Raw genomic sequence first — 13,964 nt, forward strand, 5'->3', positions numbered from 1 at the left:
CAAATGAGAACATCCGGCTCTGGGGTAACTCTTTTTGCGATTACTCAGCAAAGCCTTGTTACCGTCAAACAGTTGCACTCGAGTTGGATATTTCCATCTGCATGTACAACCAGTGACAGATTATTATATTCTTGCATGCTAGGCGGCGATTTCCGATGTTTTCACCGATGCAGGAAAGCTCTCTTATTTGACTCTCGTGCTGTAAATGACTTATAATGAACTACATCTATGTAGAACATTTATGAAGTAATTTAATTTCGTAACATAAAACAGAACAGAAGTTAAATAACTAAATAGATTCATTTAATCCTTATATATTTCTCGATTCAAAAAACGGTATTTCAATTACAAAACGTTAAGCTGCAAATGATAAAATAAAACCGGAACTAAACATCACGACGTCTGTCGTTTCTACGGACGTTGACTTCCTACGCTGCTATAAGACAAAAGTTATTCGTTTGACTTAATTGTAACTATTTCTTGATGAATATGATATGCAAGAAGAAGATTCTTTCACTGATTGTAGGTACAGGTGGGAATATCTAGTTTTCAGTTAACTCGACAAAGCCTCGTTACCTCCTAGACAGCTACCATCGAGCTGCACCTACAGGCAGTAAAAAAATTTATAGAGAATATACGGGTCGTTGGTGACTTTTTGGCGGTAATATACTGCTCAAAGGTAACTGTTTTGGCAGTAACGAGTTACCACGTAAACAGTAACCCACGAACTGGATAATACCATAGCCGCCAAAACAGTACCGAATATTCCCATCAATATCGACAACCAGTGAAGGTTTTCAGTTTCATTAATAGACTGATGCTAACGCCCACGTGGTTTAACTCCTTAATATCTGAACTTTAAACCGTAGAAAAGTAGAAGATAAACCATGTTGAGGCCTTGATTATTTGAGAAACAATAAGTTCATTACTGACGAATACTTAGCAAAATGTGCGGGATTACCTTCTGCTGGGCACTAACAGTTTCTACCATAGCCAGAACGTCATGAAGAGTGTCATCCGCTGCTTTCACCTTTTGTCGCAAACGTTCTATTGCTTTGTCGGAATGAAGGTCACTCATTGTTTCGAAGAATGTATGATATGTGGAAATAGGTTTACCTATGAAATAAATATAAAATCCTAAAGCTGAAAGACATTTAAAGACGTATTATTCAGACAGAGAGTATTTTAAAAGTCAGTCATGCATGCCTGAACCGATTTGTTTCCTTGCATTGTAGAAATTGATTCACCATGTTATACAGAAGTTTTGTATTGAGAATATTAACTGAATATTGTGGAGTAGTGGGAGTTCTTTCACTGTCTTTTTTTAATTTTTGACGTTTTTTCTGTTTTTACAATTTTGTACACATTACTACGGAAGCCCTGGAGGGACATTTACTAAATAAGTGTTATGCCAAAAACCATTAGAAAAATAGTGCCATTGCAAGTTTTATATGCATTAACATGTGTAGAAATGCACTCGGTTTAACTATTTTAACAAATGTATATATATTCCCTGCAAAAATACTTAGACATGAAACCTTTATATTCACAAAAATTTCACTGAAATGTACGAAACGTATAACTGAGTAGAAAGAAGAAAACTTACACGTCCTTGTTAATTGAATTTAACTCCCGTATTGATTACACACATCTTTTTATCTCTTTATGTATACGGTTATACACACATCAAATACCCCCAAATTGTATAAATATATATTCAACTTATTATCAAGTGCGTAAATCGTTATCGGAAATGTAATTTTAAATCCTAATGTAATGATTATGCATAGTTACTTCCCTTTAATTAGTATCTATCTAATCTATCTAATCTATCTATATATCTACCTAATCTATCTATCTATCTATCTATCTATCTATCTATCTATCTATCTATCTAATCTCTCTCTCTCTCTCTCTCTCTCTATCTATCTATACGCCTCTTTTCGATGTTACGTGCAGCTGCGCGCCTGTACAAGAAGTTTAAAAGTAGGATGGACAGGATAATAAAAGTAATACACGATGTGTATTTGCAAGCATGAAATACAGTTGAAAGTGTTAAAAAACAAGAAGGACTTACAGATAAAACCAGTTTAAAAACAGGTCTATCATGTTAAGCATTGTGTGCAAGTTTGGTCACACCCTGCTTAAATTGGTTCAGGGTGGGGGCTTGCACAAGTTGTGCTGGAAGGGAATTCCAAAGCACTATGGTGGCTGGAAGAAAAGAGTACTTATAGTAATTACAGGGAATGAGGATCTGGGTACAGGAGTGGGGATGCATATGTCTTGTTAGACGGGATAGGGGGCTGACATAAGGAGGAAGTGGTACAGCAACCAAACCATTCGCTATTTTATAGAACATAAGGAGGCGTGAATCAGATCTCCTATTTTCAAGGAGTACAACATCCCAGCTGATTTAGCATGTTTGTGACACTGCTGTAAGGGGAGTAGTCATGATTAACCCATCGCGCTGGCCTCCGCTGAATCATTTCGATCTGGTGAATGTTATGTTGGGTATATGGGCTCCAGATGCAGCTAGCATAGTCCAGCTGTGGCCTGACTAGAGCTTTATAAGCTCTAGTAAAAGCCATTTGTAATGCTTAAAAACAAAACGTTGATACACCAAATTATATCTGTATTAGATTTATCTAGTAAGTAGTTCTGACTAGTAAAACAGGTTTAAACAATAAATAATGTGAAATATTCCAAATATATCTTACCCCACCCACTTTATTTTAACAGATTATTTTTCATGTTGAATATACTTGTTTGGTAAATGATATACCATTAAAATATACGAATATCATCATATTCCAGTGTTGTAGCTATTTATGTGTGCTTTAAACTATCTCAAAGTTATGTACACTTGTCAGTTTCGATATTTATGTATCCTGTAATGGAACAAAGCTCATTCTCTGCTACACATGAACATTATTCTGTACCAATTTGCTGGGTCAGCATTCACATCGAGTTGAACTCCACAGTTATGATTTTAATCATCCGCACTTAATCAAATGCAATGATTAGAATTCCTACCTTTCTTCTAACGTTTCTTTCCCGGTAGATATGTTTTATTTTGATAGAAGCCTTTCAAAAGTTAGGATTAATAGTTTCCATAGGATCTCAAAACTTTATAGAACAATAATTGAGTTTAAATAAAAAACTTTCCATATTCCATAGTTTCGATTGGTACCTTATTAGAGAACGGTTGCTATATATATGTATTGTTATCAGCTATCTTAGTAGTTTACTTAAATATATAACATGTGTAAGAAGTATTTTAGTTCTGTACTTCTTGATGTAACGTGACTGTCCATGACATGTTCAAATTGTCATTCTTGCTTTCTGCGGAAGGACCCAGAACCAACAAACGTAGAAAACGTGCAATGAAATAGGTATGGACTTCCCAAGAAGGTCTTAATTATCAGCAGTAACTGTTACTGGTCCTGTAAGTACCAGCCTGAGGAATGAGTATCATTTTTCTCTAAAGAATTTAGCTTTAGAGGAAAGCTCTTGTATGTTAACCTTTCCGTCCAAACTCTGAATTGCTATGTATTCGTTTTATCGACAATAGCTTGGCATATTTTGTGTTTATTGCCGAATTTAGACGTATTTGAAATATTACAATACTTTTTGATTGCCGTCTGTAATTTTTCACCAACAGAGCATTGGCCTCTTTCAACAACTAATTTAAATTTGCGATTGCCTTTCTTGACAGAAAACAAACAGATTTTTTCTAAAAGACCCATTTTAACTTCTAGTTAGTACTAGGGGCGTTTGTTTATTTTCAGACACATCTGACTCTATTGATTTAGCAACAATAATCGTTTCATATCCGATCATATTATGATATATTGATATACAATTTTTGAAGGGTCGTGAGTTCAAGTCCCTGCGAGGTGATGGTGCTTTTGGGTTTAAGTTTTTCTGATCTATTACTACTGTTTTCAATTATGTAAGATTATTATTATTAGATAAATATCAACAGATTTCATTTTTTGATTTACATCTTATAACGATACAGCATAGAAATTACTTCACCAAATCTTTTGTTTTATTTCATGTTCCTTTTAAGATGTACTATGCTCACCTTTTACATAAATATTTCAACATTGCATATTAATCTAAATCTAGAAAATCCTCATTAAACATCTTTATCTTGGCTAAATATATAAACTTACTGTGTATACTGCAATCACAATTAAATGGCTATAAGTAACAACCATTTGTTTCAAACAAACTTCCAGATTTTTAGTGGCGTACCACATATAATGTGCTTACTTACACATTAATGAGCATGTAGTATTTAAACCTAACACACTAGCTACTGTTCATACTCACAAACATGTTTATTTTATCATTCCATAAATAATATGCGATAATTGTTCATATATTCAAATATGAAATTTTGGCATAATCCTTTTATTCAAAATAATATAATGCTAAATAATTATGTATGTGTACGATGTAAACTACAAAAAAGCCACTTTCAGCATCGAAAACAAATAACTCCGATCAATCATTTGAAGATGATGATAAATTGGATTTTAAAATGTGGCCGCCATTTTGATGACGTCATAACACGGTCCAGTCGCAGAATTCAGACTGGCGGCATGGTTTAGAATGAACTTCAGACATTACGAAACAGATTGGTATATGTCGCCATTAATCGTTTTTCCAATCGCACGGGACCCAAAATATGGCTCTAAGCGACACACTATTACACCGCTACGAACAAATAAAGCTGTTTTATTCAATGACTCATCTTCAATCATACATCGTAGACCCGGGAGGTATTTAGTGTTTGATCTGTCTATCCACATTTCGTCAGTCCATCACACATTCTTGTGCACTCATCTCCTACAGGTTCTAATCCTTTTTAAATGAAATCTGGTATAAAACATCAACGTGAAATGGTGCATCATGTCGGGACCTTTGTGTTCTACAGTTATGCCCCTTTGTTGGACTTCATGATATTTCAACTACATCTATACATTGCTTACTCAAACTACTACTGTTGTTTCCATCTAACTCAAATGCTTACTCAAACTACTACTGTTGTTTCCATCTAACTCAAATGCTTACTCAAACTACTACTGTTGTTTCCATCTAACTCAAATGCTTACTCAACTGCTTCTACGGCTTCCATCTAATTCAAATGAAAGTTCGGATACATCATCAACATAAATTTGACAGGTGCATGTTATCGGGATTATTATGTACAATTCTCTTTTCTTGGTTATTGGCCGTTTTGGACATAACAATATTACAGCATTTGTACTTAGTGTAGCCAACTCCTCCTAGTTTACATACAAAACAAAAGATACTCAGTACACATCTTCAACAGCAAGAAGACATTTTTCTATATGCCTCTGCAAAAAGGTATAAAAGTATCCTCTTCTGAATATGCAGTCAAGATTGCAATTCGTTTCTGGCACGACAAAAGTCTGAAAAATAATGTAGTAAAATCTAATATTATTTAAAATAAGATACAAAAATTGTGACCTGTTTGAAGTGTGAAACTCAGGTTAGCTATCCAGCATCAACATTGCACTCATGTTATAGCTTTTAACGCGATATTTAGGAGTAGAAATTACACAAGTTTGAAAGAAATTAAAACAGTATATTTATGATTTAATGTAGAATTTTAGGACACAAATGTATAAAGCAGAGTAATAAATATCTTGTCACTGTTTTTCTTATTAGTTTAAAACAAAATTAGGACAAAACGACATGCACGAACAGCTAGTATTTCAAATTTGTAATTGGAGAAGAGGAATCAACGATACTAATATCGTTTTTGGCTAGTTTCTTACCTCCAGTATTTTTGTTTTTTAATAAGTCAAGTTTTATTAAATAATATTTATTAAAAATGCAACTGAACGCTTCTTTAATTTCTAATAAAATCCAGCAATGATCAAATTTTCTAGTTTTATTTTGTTACTTAGATAAAAAAAAATCATAATAATTTAATAAAAGAAATAATTGTCATTTCTCTTATTCAGTTTTAAATACATTTTAATCATTATTTGTTTTATTAAATAAAGATAAGAGTTTTCTAAAAGGGTGAGAATTGCTTTACTTTAAAAGTTATAATTTAATTGCTCAATGACTGAGAAATTACAATTAGTATATTATCAACTAAAAATGTTTTGTATATTCTGAAAAAAACAACCCTGCATTTTAATCAATGAAATGCAAAACACACGAAATAACAGATTATCTGTACATATCAATAAAGTTTATGATCCCCTGACATGGACTACATGTCAAGTCTACAGGGGTTTAATGGACCCTTATCAGACTGGACCAGACAGGATCCTGTTTATTGAGGATTAAGATGTCTGGCATTTAGGGGAGGGGTCACTTATATAGGAGATTTTCTTTGCCTTTAAGAATCCTCGTATGAGTTGCGCTAAGTTTGCTTTGAGATCGACAATGATCATAGATTGACATTCAATATTCAAAATGTCTAGGCCGTGGATCGGCAAGCAATGCAGACCCTTATCTGCAGTCGTATATCAACATTAAAAATTTCAAGTCGTACATCAGCATTCACCAGGTTCAGATCGCAGACATAAAAGTTATCCAGATTGCAGATCAGTATTTGAAAATGTTCGAGACAAAGATCAACAATAATAACGTGCAGGTCGTAAGTCAAGATTAAAAATTGTTCAGGTCGTAGATCGAAATTCAAAGATGTAATGCAAGGTCTATAATCTTAGATCAACAAAAGTCTAGCTCTAAGATCAAAGTTTCTAAATAAGATAACATCATTCAAATATGTTCATGCCGTAGATTAACATTACGAGGGGCGTTCAATATGTAATGTTACTCCGTATGTAGTTCCGTAACCGCTGGTTATTTTTAGATGCGGATTTCGGCACATTATAGAGCAATTTATTGGGAACACAATACTGTATAAATTATAAAAATCGGCAGGTTCAAAGTAAAAATATAATCATTTTAGTGAGGTGTACTCAGGTATACTGGACCATAATTATAATTTAGGTTTGTCCCTGGCATCCAGAGTCTCATAAAAATAGAATAACTTGTAAAATCACAAAATTCTATCATTTTTCTACGAGGTACAGCAATTTTTGACGTGTTTGCGTTTGTTTTAAACTATTTATTGCATTTTTAATTTTACAACACAACTAAAAAAAACCTAAACTCGAGGTTGATACCATCTGGAATGGGTGTTGAGAGCGATTAATCAAAGTTGTAAGAACTAGTTTCGCAATCGAGAATTAAGATACTAGTATCAACTTAAAATACAAGATTTTTTTAAACGATGATTATAGCGCCTAACAAAATTGCAGAGGCTTATTGTACTCACCTTATCATTTTTTCGGGTAAAAATATACACACTCAATTTAAAACTGTTATAAACTTTTTTATTTCAGTTTTCATATGTTTTTGTGAAGATCTGATTTGTTTTATCTGTTTACATTGAAAATTGAACTATAGTTCTAGTTGTTGAATAGTACAATCAAGGAATTGCATATTACAATCTCAATATTTTGGAGATAAAATTGTCCAGTGTACCCGAGTACACCTCACTCAAATGATTATATTTTTAATTTAAATCTACCGATTTTTTTATAATTTATATAGCATTGTGTTGCCAATAAATTGCTCTATAATGTCTAAAAATAATAAGCGGTTACAGAACTACATATGAAGTAACATTACATACTGAACGCCCCTCGTAAAACAAAACTGATAAAGTATGCACTCGAATGTTAATCAAGGTCAAAAATTGCAGATCAACTTAAAAACACAAGAAATAGAATGAAGTTCACAAAACGTCCAGATTGCATATCAAAGTCGCAAAATGATGTAGATCATCATTAAAATGTTTAGACCAACAAAAGAATGATAAGGTCAAAAACCAACATCCACTATAAGCAAGCAATTTACATTACAATCATTTCGAAAACGGCATAAATTGCACTTCCATACTCAACAGCATTCGTTGCGCTCGAACAAAAAGTTCTTAATCAGTCAGTGTACAAGTAGATTGTTTAAGTTAGCTGCATCGGTATTCTATGCTATCTGTTATGTTTAAAACATGCGAAAGTTGTAAACTATGCGGTATTTGAATTTTTTAAATGATACCATATAAACACATGTTTTTGTTCGCTTTGTTCTGTTGGGTATTCTATCAAGGAAACCATTTATTCACCGAAAAGTCATTTATAGACTAATAATAAGCCTAATGAAAGATCATCAAATCGAAAAGGCTAAAAGTAAAATTCCTCGTATGTGTACCTTTTTTAAGATAGCGATCGAATTGAAAGTTTGAGTTTTAGGAAGGGCTAGTGAAAATATTTTCTAATGAGCAAGTCGTTTAGCAAAAGATTTATTATTTTCGTGTTGATTTACAAATTAACAGTTTTGATAATTGATCAAAAATCTGTACGCCTTCATTTTTTAAAACTTTCATGTGCAGTTTCAACCTTGTAGAACATGATTATTTTATTGTTGATCTTGGTCTGTATCTATTGGCTATCTATGACATGAAATTTTTTTTTGAATATTCATATACTTCTTGGTCATGCTTGAATATTGATCAAAGATTTTTAAACGGAATACGCAATGTAATTCCATTATCTATATTGATATTGGAACTAAACATTATCTAATTTCAATCCGCAATATCCTTTCCGTAACCGTAGCGTATTAAACGTATTAGCGTCAGATGGCCCTTTCACGCTTCCGTAGAATCAATATTTTATTACACGAAATGCATTTTGACAATATTTCTGAAATGTCTACCTGCAGCTCATAAATACAGAAATATCTGACATCCAATGCATATACTGACACTTTCAAACAACACCAAAAAGGACCTTTAGAACGATTTGATGATTTTTCGAAAAAATCTCCGTATACTTCTGCTCCGTTACGGACCTCTATGGGATTTGTGTTTTCTCCGAGGGCAATTTTTCTTGTAGATGAGAAGCTGACATGTCGTGCTAAAGCCCAGGTATTTTCAAATCGTAACAAAGTGCTGAAAATTGACTCCGCATTAGCACAAAAAAGCCCACGCGCATGCATTTAGACTTTCGTTTTCAAGTTTTCTTTACTTCCGGGAACAGCTGAAGGTCGTCTGACGTCATTTTCTGTGTTAACTACCAAAACATACGTATGCCTGGCGAGATTGTATAAAAATGTATATATGTAGGGCGAAAATGTTCCTACGGGCAGAATTTCTTTAAACTTTGTGTACTGACTGAGAATCAATTTTAAAACGGAAATATATATCAAAAATCATAGGTACCCAGGCTTGATCGTGAATTATCTGCCCTTGAAAGTAGATTTTGTTTCAGTATTTCCGACTTTCAAGGGCAGATAATTCATGATCAAGGCCGGGTTCCTATGATTTGTTTTAGTTCATATTTCTGTTTTTGATTTGATTCTCTGTCAGTAAAAAGTGTTTTTAGAAGAAATTCCTTCTGTAGAAAAGTTTTGCCCCATGTCAATATAGAGACTGTTGCACATGTCCTTAACTATGAACATGACAAAATGATACCGCAAAGTCCTAGTCTTTCCCATGGACCGAATTTCTTTAAACTTTGTGTACTGACTGCAAATGAAGTCTAAAACAGAAAAAAAGAAATAAAATACACAGTTCTCCTGCCTTGATCTTGAATTATCTGCCCTTGAAAATTGGATTATTTAGTATTTTCCGATTTTCAAGGGCAGATAATTCAAGATCAAGCCTGAGTACCTAGGATTTTTAATACATATTTCCGTTTTAAACTTTATTCTCAGTCAGTACACAAAGTTTAAAGAAATTCTGTTCGTAGGAAATTTTTTGCCTATATACATACAGGCAACTGTCCCATTTCCCCTTAATTATATAGCATAAAGCATTTGGTATGAGGCATTAAGCATTAAGTAACTGTCATTTAGCAATAAGTAACTGCCATTTTGCATTAAGTTATTGGCATTTAACATTAATTATTCGGCATTTGGCATTTGACAATTAGCACTGCGCACCGGGCTTCAATAGAATCTCTACAGAAATGGCTTTCTTCGCATGTAAAATATGACTGTTTAATACATACTCCTCGTCAATGATTTCTCGAAACATATAATTTATTAGTCTCTGATCAGTTATCCGTAAGCTATACTCTATGTACATATTAATTAAAATACTGCAAGTAAGGTAAGACAGAGCCCTTTGCAATATTTTGCGTGACCGATAAAACCACAACCCGCAATCAGTATTAGTAATTGCATTTATGAATACTTCTGACCGTTTAACTGAACTTGATGCTTTTAAGCATTTAGAAACAAATTATTATTTGATTTACTACTACGTAATATATTTTTCAAAAAATAAAACATCATTTCTACACAGATTTCCATAATGAAGGTCTGTAAAGCCAGCGGAAGATGTAGTCCCTGAAATAATTTCTGTTCTGTTTTGAAAACGTTTCAGCATGCACTTTAAAAAAAGTGTTATCTAATCCAATCCATATCTAACCATCATTCGACCAATATCTCCTTTATATAGGATAGATATCGTAAAATGATGTCAGACTATTATAGTTTTGTTCACTCAGTCTGGTTTTAAGTCGGACCGATATCATGTCTAGGTCCGATATCGATCAGGTATCAAACCGTCTATCCGTCACTGGTCTTTTACGAAGTTTACTGTTATTGACAACGTTGAAATCGGCATGCTAAACAGCTTACATTTATTACATTTAAGTTGCATTTCATACAACATATGGACAATATTTGACCTTTGTTGTTTTTGATGTGTTTAACACATATGAATGGTTAGGTACTGACTGAGGGGATTTTTAATCATATGTTACACACATAACACTAGGCCTAATCGTTAGGAAAAAATGGTGTGGGTCATATTTTTATATCGGGCAGACATAGCGCCTACCCGCCAAACTGATGTCTATCCGATATAGGCATGCAAACTGAATGACACATCTATGAATTAGGCGCGGAGAATAATCAATAGTAAAGTGTAACATGCTGTTCAAAGTGAACCTTTGATTTAATCAAAGTACTGAGAGGACTGATGGGGGGCAGTGCTTTGAGTTTCAAGACTTGATGTAACCCGTTCATGTCAGGGAAGTACATGCAGGCATTATGTAATGCACTTGTGTTTGGTAAGAAATGGAATTGTCACAACTTTTACAGTGCACAACAATAAAATTTATTAACTTTGTGTTCAATACACTTCTATATTTTGTTCAAAAGGTAAAGTTAAAAAAAATCTAGTCTTGTTCAATAGCAGTTGTTCATCGACAAACAAAAACCTTTCATTGCCAGGTTTACTAAAATGAAAAAGATAAAGCTATACAATGTATTTCATTTTCTTCAATACTTCTGTTTGCACTCTATGTCCTGACACCATGTGTTCTTGACAGTCTAACAAAAACAGGCAAAATTTGTAACACTTTATGAAAGTTTGGAAAGAAAGTCAAAATATTCCACTATGTGAAAGTTTAAAGGAACAGGATTTCCTTGAACTGACATTAAAAAAACTAGGCTATGTTTTCTAATGTGTACAATACTAATCAATTAAAAAAGTAACGAATGTTTTTGTTACAAATTAGCATCATTTTAATAAGAAGTCGTCATAAGTTAACACACAAACACCTGCAAGAAGTCGTCATAAGTTAACACACAAACACCTGTAAAAAGTATTTTTATAGATCTACCTTTTTCCATTCCAATTATTGCTAAAAACTGTTTTCTTAAAAACATACATGACATATGATGATATTATTATTCATATTGTTTGTTATGTTTGTTGATCTAAATAACATTCTCTGTTTCAATTTTAGGTTATTTAATATACACCTGTATTTCAAACTATCAATATCATAATATAAGAAATACATTAAACACTATGAAAACCGTGATTCGTCATATCAATGAACCTACCGAACTGGCGTATACAGTTAGGTTCGAGTAAATTAGGATACGAAACGCCCGTGGAAAAAGAACAAGATTTCTGGTGGTTCTGCCTTCGAATATCACCATCAGAAACCATTTGCACCCTCAGATAAATGAAATACATTAAACTGGTAACATACATGTACATCTGCAGGGATAACTACCCAGGAAATGAGGCCAAAATATAACGGCAAGTTATCATCGCGGAATGTCGGATTACCTCCCATAGCAAAAATTACTCGGTCTGAAAAATGATAAAATACGTATATGTACGCGCAATTATAACAGTATTTAGCGCACTCTTTACGTTAAACGATAATTTAGATAAATACCAGTTTGATCAGCGCATATGGCGTTTTTGGCATAAAAATCTGGGAATGAATTTTTTCTTCGGTCTTTTTTCAAGGATTTCCCGAACATTATATGTTAAACACGTCATATACATAATGTTCTGATCTTTAGACTAAAGCATCGGGCACATGTTCAGTTTGGGAAATGCCGTACTTTTCCAGAATAAGCGCGTTTCTATTGGCCCTATAGTGAGGTCGGATTTCTGGAAAAAGTAAAAAAAATATCTCCCCTGATTTGCGGTGGCGTGGTGGTTACTAATGAAATTACTGCATGCCCGCAAGATTCTGATTCCATAACTTTTGACAACATCTCCATGGATACAAACCATCCCCAGATGACATGTATATTCATCAGGATGCTCTCTCCAATTCACAGTGCATATCCATATCGACGGACTCTTTGCGAAATCTGCTATATCGGTGGTTTCTTTGCGTCGGCACCAGCTATTCTTTGCTATAAACAGTGCCCAGGTTGGTATGTGAGGCGAAAAATCGAGCTGCCATCCATGATCATAGGTGTGCTGCTCAAAAAAAAGTAGAGCACGGAACATTAGAATGTCTTTTCTCTGTTTTGTAGTGTTTACTTTTTAATTATCAGCGATTTTGCTCGCAACTCGATGAAATTTGTTGATGGTGTACTGACATGGAACACTAGCCCGACTTTTTCCACAGTCTTTAACCAGTTTTTGCTTTGATATCATACATATCAAGCGCACTATTTGTATTCATTTATCAATATTCTTCCAAATAATAAAGACAAATAGGCCAAAATGTAAATGGAATTTTTCAAAACCCCTTACTTTCGGTTTTGTCGGGGCACCGGCGGTCTCTCTGCATACGGCCAGTATTTTTTCATGTACAGGCAGGCTCTCTGCATTACGCACAGAGAAGCTCTATGCTAATGACTGTCTGGAAACATTATAGCTTAATTAATTTGGTGTGTATATCTGACTTTTTATAACTGCCAACCTATTTATAGCAAAGAATCGCCGGTGCCGACGCAAGAAACCGCCGATAAAGCATATTTCTCAAAGAGTCCGCCGATATGGATATGCACCGTGCAATTGTGTATTAAATTTTAGTAACTATTTGAATTTCAATTCATTTTTATGCAACTTGTGAGGACAAGACATTTTGTTTCACGATTTACAGCTGATTTCGAGATCAAAATATATAATTATACATAACATACAATCACGAATAAGGACGGTCCAACCAAGTACATAAATATGCCTTTAAGCTTTAAAATGTTCTTAATAGTTGGTGTAAAACAGAAGTAAGTCAAGTCAAGTCAAGTCAACAATTTTATTTTGTAATTAAAGGCCACCGGCCCACAGTACATAAACATTCAAGTAATAAGACATGTGGTTGTGCACCCAGCATTTAAGAGATAGACAACTCTTTTAATAATGCAAGTTTAAATCAAGAGAGTATTCTCCCTTTAACATTCACATCAATAATGCATATATTTAGTAAATGTTAGACTATCACTGCTATTCTACAATGTAGAAAAGATACTGTAGAACCAATGTGTACCAGGTGTATAAATACTGATTACTAATTATATCAGATCAATCTTGGCTTTAGAAAAAGAGGAAAAATAGCATGAAATTCATATTTAACATCAATATGAGGTTCAATGTTTCAATGTTTTTTGTTTTTTTTATAAAGTGCTGACAG

At 33.6% G+C, this 13,964-nt stretch overlaps 1 protein-coding gene across 4 annotated transcripts in view; it reads right to left on the reverse strand.

Moving 5' to 3' along the window:
* LOC123557350 (tropomyosin-like) overlaps positions 1-13,964 on the reverse strand; it is a 59,923-nt gene that overhangs the window by 17,220 nt on the left and 28,739 nt on the right. For 3 of the 4 annotated variants that reach the window (XM_053543726.1, XM_053543723.1, XM_053543724.1), the window contains exon 2: positions 962-1,116. In XM_053543726.1, the coding sequence (XP_053399701.1) occupies positions 962-1,078 (117 nt within the window). In that variant the 5' untranslated portion in view covers positions 1,079-1,116. Of the gene's footprint in view, positions 1-961; positions 1,117-1,606; positions 1,841-13,964 lie in introns of those variants that run through there. The other variant, XM_053543725.1, reaches the window with a different exon arrangement.

The sequence above is a fragment of the Mercenaria mercenaria genome, chromosome 5 (assembly GCF_021730395.1).
Source record: "Mercenaria mercenaria strain notata chromosome 5, MADL_Memer_1, whole genome shotgun sequence".
Classification (NCBI taxonomy): Eukaryota; Metazoa; Mollusca; class Bivalvia; order Venerida; family Veneridae; genus Mercenaria; species Mercenaria mercenaria.